The following is an 8,581-nucleotide window of genomic DNA, read 5'->3' on the forward strand; positions in this document are numbered from 1 at the left end:
AAGACATATGCGTCTGTCTCTTGTGCAACATGGTGGAAGACACTATGATCAATCCATTGACGGATCTGACCAATAGTTTTTCGGTTTGATTTCTTCCACTCTTTCTCTTTGGTAGAATCAGGGTTTATACCCTTCAATTCAATATGATCGAACAAATCCTTACAGCTGAGGAGATCTTCCATCCAAGGTTTTCACAGCGTGTAGTTTGTGGCTGTGAGCATAATCATAGCTCCAGAAGATGATGTTGACTCTTCTGTGGACATTATCACCTTACAAATAATTTTTTAACACAAACGGGGTTGAATTGTAGAAAACAGAGATCACCGTTACGTCCGGAACGATTGAAAATGGTGGAATAGACACTCCGCGGCTTAAATTCCACTTATGGGGCAAAATTATAATTTTCTAAACTTTCAGGGACCAAAAATGAATTTCTAAAAATTTTAGGGACCTAATTGTAAAATTTCAGAATTGCTACAGTACTGCTACAGGAACTTGCTACAGTACTGCTAATGAACTTGCTACATTGCCGCCAGCTGCTACAGTGAATTGCTACAGGACTGCTACAGTGAATTGCTACATGACTGCTACAGTGATCGTCTTCTCCGGCGAAAATTCCGGCACCGGTCGTCTTCTCCGGCGAGATTCCGGCGAGTTGACTAAACTTTGACCGCATTTTCTGGGCTCGTTATAACTCCGTTTAAGTCACCGTTTTTTGCGTTGGACTCGGTTCGACGAGACGAATCCAATGGTACACTCAAAATTGGATTTTAAGGAAACTTCAGAAGATCCAAAAACTCAACCAACGTCTCTAACCAAGCTCTGATACCACTTGTTGGGAAGAGAGGATCGCCTGGACGTTGGGAGATACAAATCTGAGAGAAAAACAACCCTATTACTCACAAGAATAGATTTACAGAGTATTACTGAATGATTTGTAAATCACACTTAATTGTGTGGTTGATATTCATCCATTATTTATAGAAAGAGTACATTACAACATATTAAATATAAAGAGATTTACACAATCAATAAAGAGATTTGAACTATCTACAATATTAAAATAAAAGATACAAGTCGCTGTCCTAAATATAAATAAAAGATATGCCGTGTGATTTGATGTGTTACCCCCCACAAGCGAAGTAGGGGGAGGACCAATACGAAGCTTGGATCGAAAGTCTTCAAAAAGTGGTCGAGGAAGACTCTTGGTGAAGATATCTGCTAGTTGAAGATGAGTGGATACATACTTAGTGTATAGTTTTCCAGAAAGCACCAATTCTCTAACGAAATGATAATCGATGTCAATATGTTTAGCACGCTTGTGTGAGATTGGATTCTGACTCAAAAAGATAGCACTACGATTGTCACATAACAAAGTTGGACGACCGTGTGGTAAGACATGTAGCTCGCGAAGAAGATGTGTAAGCTAGACAATTTCAGCTGCAGTATTAGCTAAAGCTCGGTATTCAGATTCACAACTAGATCGAGCAACTGTTGGTTGCTTCTTAGCACTCCATGAGACAAGATTTCCACCAAGAAAGATGGAATAGCCATAAGTAGAGCGACGGGTTTCGATACAACGAGCCCAATCCGCATCAGAATATCCCAGAATATTAGGCGAGGAAGCATGTAAAAATGAGAGCCCATATGATAATGTCCCTTTAACATATCGCAAAATCCGTTTAACAGCTTGAAAATGGTCTTGTGTAGGAGCATGTAAGAATTGACTCACGTGATTTACCGCATAAGAAAGATCAAGACGAGTTATGGTAAGATAGTGCAGAGCTCCAACCAAGGATCGATAATGAGTAGTAAGATAAGTAGATGTCGATAAGGGTGTAGAGGCAGGCTTAATGTCCAGAAGATGAGCACGAACAAGGATATCATGAGCATATTTAGATTAACTCAAAAAAAGACCCGATGCATGATAAGAAACCTCAAGGCCAAGGAAATAATTGAGCTTGCCAAGATCGGTGATAAGGAATTCCTTATTTAGTCGATTGATGAATGTTTGAACCAGATGTGGATTATTACCCGTGAGAATAATATCATCAACGTAGACTAATAAGTAAAGAATATGCGATTCCTTTTTAAAAACAAATAAAGAAGTGTCGGCCCGACTACAGGAGAATCCAAGTGTGAAAAGAAAAGAACTTAGACGTTGAAACCACACCCGAGGAGCTTGCTTCAAACCGTATAAAGCCTTGTTTAATCGACATACATGATTTGGATAACGGACATCCACAAACCCCGGTGGTTGTTCCATGTAAACAACTTCAGATAAATCTCCATTTAAAAAGGCATTTTTGACATCGAGTTGATGAAGGGGCCACTTATGTAATACGGCTAAGGAAAGAATAACACGAACCGTAGTAGCTTTAACCACGGGACTGAAAGTGGCTGAATAATCTTGGCCCGGCACTTGAGTGAATCCTTGAGCAACCAAGCGAGCCTTATACTTGTCGATGGAACCATCCGCAAGGAATTTTGTCCGAAAGACCCACTTTGAACCAACAATATTGGTTTTAACTGGTCGGGGTACTAATGTCCAAGTAGAATTATGTTTCAAAGCCTTCATTTCATTACACATAGCATCATAACATTTTGGATCTTTCGTTGCAGTTTTGAAATCCTTCGGCTCTTTTGAAGAAAAAAGAGCATGATGTAAAGGTGATGACTCTACATAGGATAGATTCGCAAAATGTCTAGGTTTAAAAATACCACTTTTCGAACGAGTTTGCATAGGATGTGTTGGAGGTGGTGTATGGATGTGCTCAACAGTAGGTGATGTAGTTGGGATAGAAGTAGTGACAGGAGGTGTTGGTGAAGTGACATGAGATGTTGGGGAAGTAATAGAAGGTGTTGGTTCATCACATAAATCACAATTTGAGGTGACTGGTGGGGAATATGTATGTGGTGGGATAGGTGGTGATGGCATCGAAGGTGATGCAGTTGCGGAGTAATCATCACAATATGTAGATAGTAAAGGTAATGATGTGGATGATTGCCCTTTAAATGGGAAAACAGATTCATCAAATTGAGCATGTCTAGTGGTGTAAATGCCACGTGTAGACAAGTCAAGGCATTGATAACCTTTATATTGAGTACAGTAACCAATGAAAACACAAGGAGTACTTCGCGGTGCAAGCTTGTGAGAAGAGTAATCCCTCAGATATGGTAAAACACAACACCCGAATACCCGAAAATTTCCATAATTCGGCTTGTTTGAGGACAACAACTCATAAGGGGATTTATACTCCAAAAGTTTGGTTGGTAGACGATTTATGATATAAACGGCTGAGCTAAAGGCATGAACCCAGTAGGATACCGGTACATGAGCATTGAATATGATAGCTAAACCTGTTTCAGTAACATGACGATGCTTTCTTTCGGCTCGCCCATTTTATTGGGGAGTATATGGGCAAGAGAATCGATGATGTGTGCCATTTCTTTTTAACATCTCACGCACTGAATTATTGGTGAATTCAGTGCCTCCATCTGACTGAAAAATTTTAAGTTTGCATGCAAATTGGGTTTGAACAAATGCAAGAAATGCGGCAAAAATAGTAGGGAATTCAGATTTAGCCTTCATCGGAAAGAACCATGTAAACCTGGAGGAATCGTCAATAAAAATAACATAGTATTGATAACCTTCAACAGAGACAACGGGAGAGGGGCCCCATAAATCACAATGAACCAGATCCAAAATATGCAATGAACGTTTTAAATTAAGTTCAAAAGGTAAACGTTTGCTCTTTGCTAATTGACAAGAAGAACATAAACTAGGATTTGGTAAAACAGAAGTAATAGATAAACAACCGTGTTTATTTAAAATAGAAATAATATCATTGGACACATGTCCTAATCGACTATGCCATAAATCAAAAGAGGCTTTTGTGCGTTTAGAAGATAGCTTAGCCAAAAAAGCATGTTGACTTCGCTCTAAAATATATAAGCCCTTTTTAAGTCTTTCGGTTGCGAGTGTTTCCTTGGAAAGACGGTTCTGAATAAAAAACATAGGATTAGAAAACAATACATCAATTTGGTTATCTTGTGTTAACTTGCTAACAGAAAGAAAGTTTTTCTTGAGGTTAGGCACGACTAAAACATCAAGAAGAGATATATAGGGTGATAATTGAAGTTTTCCAGTATGAGAAATAGGAGATTGTTCTCCATTAGCAAAGAAAACTAATTGGTTACCAGAATAAGAGGTACTAGCATCAAGTTGATTAGTGTTTGATGTCATATGATTTGATGCTCCCGTATCAACAAACCAATCAGGAGACGTATTGCATTGTGCCTGAAAAGCTTCCACAAGATTGGCATCAATTGTGCTAGAGGATCGAGCAAAGTTGGGAAGATCAGGACACACATTAGCATAGTGTCCATTTTTTCTGCATAATTGACATTGTGGGAAACGACGATTGTTGCGACCACGTCCACGAGAATAAGAACCTCTGTTATTGTAGGTTCCACGGCCACGTGATGATGTTGAAGGAGTGACCGATGATGTAGTGTTGAAGGCTGCTGGAGCAGCAACAGTGTCGGTAACAGATTGCAGGAACATTTCATGGCTTTCGGCCTGAGAAACCAAGTCACGAAACTTAGGTTTAGGGGTGATGAGCCGCTGAGTTGTGGAGAAAGTTTCAAAGGAAGAACCGAGGCCACATAAAAACCAATGGATTTTGTCATCTTCTTTAAGTGATTGTCCGATAGCTTGCAATTGATCACAAATGTTTTTGAATTTCTTGGAGAATTCAGGGACAGTAGATGAACCCTTCTTAAGATGGCGAAGCGAATCACGAAGAGTGTGTGTTCGTTCTAACGAATCATGACGAAATGATGATTCAAGGGCTATCCAAACATCACGAGAAGTGGAGTGACCAAGGGTTTCGGCCATGGCTTCTTCAGTTAATGAAGAATGAATGAGAATAAGAGCACGTTGGTCTCCAGCATTCCAGGCGGCATAAGTAGGATTAGGTGAAATAACTTCACCAGTAACGATGGTGGGTGACGGTTTAGGAAGAGTTCCGTCAACATAACCTGTTAGCTTTTGATAAGAAAGTAGAGGCATCATTTGTTTGTGCCATAACAGATAGTTTGTGGATGAGAGTTTGATGGTTAACATGTGAAGAATAGTTGATAAGGGAAGAGGAGAATCGGTGGTATCATTGCTTGATGAGTCGCCTGCCATGACAAAGGAGAAGGAAGAAGAAAATGGCAGTCAGGAACTTTAACTTTTAGGCTGATACCATGAATGATTTGTAAATCACACTTAATTGTGTGGTTGATATTCATCAATTATTTATAGAAAGAGTACATTACAACGTATTAAATATAAAGAGATTTACACAATCAATAAAGAGATTTGCACTATCTACAATATTAAATAAAAGATACAAGTCGCTGTCCTAAATATAAATAAAATATATGCCGTGTGATTTGATGTGTTAATTACAAAACTCTTACAAAAAAAAAACTCTCAAACTCACACACACTATCTAGGTTGTGATTATACTTCTCTGAGTGATTTTGGGATGATTTACAACTGAGGTTTGCACCTCTATTTATAGTAAAAATTCTATGGCGGTGGAATGGTGTGAACGGAGAAGGTTGGCGGCCGTCATCGTTATCAACTTTGCTACTTCCATATGAGTTGTCAAGGTTGCCTACTTTGAATATCTAGAAGGTGACCTTCTAGATTGTAGGCTGGAAATCTTCAATAATTTAACATACGATTGAAGGGGTCATAATCCTACTCTAATTAATTACTAAGTACTCCTATCACTTAAGGAAACCAAACCAATTCCTCTTAATTCAAACATTACATTACACTAGTCAATAATTAAACATCCTTCTCCAGCAATTCAAGGACATCACTCTTGTTGTTAAGTTTTGCAACATCGATAATTGTTTTCCCGTCCATGTTATGTAGTGTTCTGCAGAAAAAAAAAAATATAGCAATCAAGACCAGAAATTATAGTAGTTACCCAAGTGGCAATTTTGACCCATCTATTTGGGAATGGGTCAAATCTAGTATGGTTATATCTCAAACAATTCAAACCAAAAAAATTAGAAAATTATCAGATAAAAAAAAAAAAAAAAAAAAAACACTTCAAAATGAGTCTTGCAGTTCAAAATGTCAAAAGTCGTCATAAGTCCTTTTTTCATATTGTAATCAGAACTGAACCAACGATTTAACAAAATTTGTATTTTCGAGTTTAAGTAGTTCGGACCAACCCAACCATATGTATTCCAACCTGTAACAAGTAGTTATACATTTTACTCCGTAAATCATATGACCCATCCAGCCTATAATGTCACCACTATAATGTCAATCTATTCCACCTGCTAGCTAAAGCATGACTGGTGTATAAGAAATATAATGGTTGTGTCAAATATGATTTACAAAAAAAGTAGTGTATTTAGTAGTAATCCAAATTTCAAATAAAATAAAGCTTATGCATTATTAAACGTAAACTTTGGAAACTTTCAACCCATTTAACTCGTTCCCTTGAACATTTTATGTATTACAGAGGAGTATTAGAGCACTGGGAGTGGTGACTGATGTCACTTGGCATGTCAGGCCTAACTTGCTGAGTCAGAAAAAGTGGAGAGTGATGACATATGTCAGTTGGGCATGTCAGTTTATATTTTTATTATTATTTTAATGATTTTAAATATAACATAAATTGATAAAATTACAAAAATTAACATAAATGGAAATAACTTTCATTAAAAAAATAAAAATAAATTACATTTCCTAATAATTAAAAAACATACGATTCCTAAAAATTAAAAAAAGAACATTACGTTATCGCGATTAAAAAGTTACAATTCGTTAACTATTTCGTCATCGCGATTATGCCATAGATACGAAACTAGAGTATGTCGAAGATACTCATGCTCGTCTTTGTCACGTAGCTCTTTTGTCTTCTCGGCATATATATCACACCTTTCGTACCAAGTTGATCCTTGTAGGTTGTTGACATGCAAGTAGTAAGATTTATTTTCAGCGATGTTAAAACCATTGTCTTCAATTATCATGTTGTGCAATATGATGCAACCATACATGATTCTTTTGATTTTGTTTACGCTATATGCCCTAGCAGGTTGTCTTAAAATACCCCAACGACCTTGTAAAATTCCAAATGTCCTCTCAACGTCTTTACGAGCTGCAGATTGTTTCTTTGTAAAGTATTTCCTTTTTGCGTCAACAACACTTGAGAATCCCTTAACGAAAGAAGCCCACGAAGGGTAAATCTCATCAGCAAGATAGTAGCCTCGATCAAAATCAACGTCCCCGAATTCGTATGGAACTTGAGGAGCCGTGTCAGTTAGTAAACTATCAAACAATGGAGATGCATTAAGGACATTCAAGTCATTTTTCGAACCGGCCATTCCAAAATATGCATGCCAAATCCAATTGGCAACCGATGCAACGGCTTCCAACATGATTGTCGGGTAACCGTGATCGCCTCGGGTGAAATGCCCTTTCCATGCATTTGGACATTTTCCTCAAGCCCAATGCATACAATCAATGCTTCCAAGCATTCCAGGAAAGCCGTGAAGTTCTTCATGTTTATGATACAACCGACGTATATCGTCCTCTGTTGGTTCTCTCATGTATACATTAGCATACAAATCTATAATACATCTTGTAAAATTTTGCAAAGACTCACGTGATGTTCTCTCTAAAATTTGTAAATCTTCGTCAAATAGATCCGGTGAATCACCGTATGCTAATTGACGAATGGCAGACGTGACTTTTAAAATAGTAGATACTCCGAGAACACCACGTGCATCGGGACGTTGTTGAAAATAAGTAAACCACTTTGGTGCATTAGGACGAGTAGAGTAAGAAAGTATACCTTCAATTATTTTTTCAAGAAGACTTTGTGACATTCGATAACGCCGTTTGAAATATTCAGGAAGATACTTCGGATCTTGAACAAAGTAATCTTTCATCAAACGATTGTGCGCTTCTACACGATCACGACGAATGTATCGACGTTTTCGTCTTGAGCTTTGAGCCTCATTTTGTTCCTCGACCTCTCTACGTATTACCACGTTATTTCGATAAGCAAATATACTTTTCATTGCGTTCACCAAACTTTCTTCGTCGGAACTACTCATTTTTAAAGAAATCTTTTTATTTTGATGAGAGAATTTGGATTTGATTGTGTGAGTATATGTTGAGTAAAATGGATGTATATATAGAAGATTTAAGAAAAAAAATTAAATAAATATATATATATATATACTCCAACGGCTACATTTGAGTACATTTTAATATATTTTTTTTATTTACAAACGAACGGTCCATTTTGAGTTTAATTTGCGTCGCATGGGAGACTGACTAAGGGGGGACGGAACATACTGAAGCAAGAGGGGAGTGGGGAGACTTGCGACTAGGAGCCCGACGGGGTGGTGACATGCCTCCATTCCCACTGCTCTTATTCACCCGTTTAACACATTAGAAATACAAACGTACGTTACTTGAATCAACCCGTTGATGTGTGAATTGGTTAAGTATCACATGAAGATTTCACCATAATATATATGAAAAATGGCAGTTACA

General features: G+C 37.7%; 2 protein-coding genes across 2 annotated transcripts; both read right to left on the reverse strand.

The window, feature by feature from the left end:
• Window positions 1–5,845: 5,845 nt before the first annotated feature.
• On the reverse strand, window positions 5,846–7,455 carry LOC139901627 (uncharacterized). Its single transcript, XM_071884320.1, has 2 exons — window positions 6,836–7,455; window positions 5,846–5,939 (listed from the first exon to the last, which is right to left on the reverse strand). Exons 1-2 carry the CDS (start codon window positions 7,453–7,455, stop codon window positions 5,846–5,848), a joined length of 714 nt encoding a protein of 237 aa, XP_071740421.1.
• Window positions 7,456–7,518: 63 nt separating this feature from the next.
• Window positions 7,519–8,136, reverse strand: LOC139901629 (uncharacterized). The gene has a single exon (XM_071884322.1). It carries the CDS (start codon window positions 8,134–8,136, stop codon window positions 7,519–7,521), a length of 618 nt encoding a protein of 205 aa, XP_071740423.1.
• Window positions 8,137–8,581: the final 445 nt, after the last annotated feature.

This window comes from Rutidosis leptorrhynchoides, chromosome 3 (assembly GCF_046630445.1).
Source record: "Rutidosis leptorrhynchoides isolate AG116_Rl617_1_P2 chromosome 3, CSIRO_AGI_Rlap_v1, whole genome shotgun sequence".
NCBI lineage: Eukaryota > Viridiplantae > Streptophyta > Magnoliopsida > Asterales > Asteraceae > Rutidosis > Rutidosis leptorrhynchoides.

Excerpts from the sequence above, each read along its gene's own strand:
- LOC139901627 (XM_071884320.1), bottom strand. The coding sequence starts at position 7,455 with ATGTTGGAAGCCGTTGCATCGGTTGCCAATTGGATTTGGCATGCATAT. Across the intron at positions 5,940-6,835 it reads GACGAAATAGTTAACGAATT|AACACTACATAACATGGACG; the intron begins GTAACTTTTTAA and ends TTTTTTCTGCAG.
- LOC139901629 (XM_071884322.1), bottom strand. The coding sequence starts at position 8,136 with ATGAGTAGTTCCGACGAAGAAAGTTTGGTGAACGCAATGAAAAGTATA.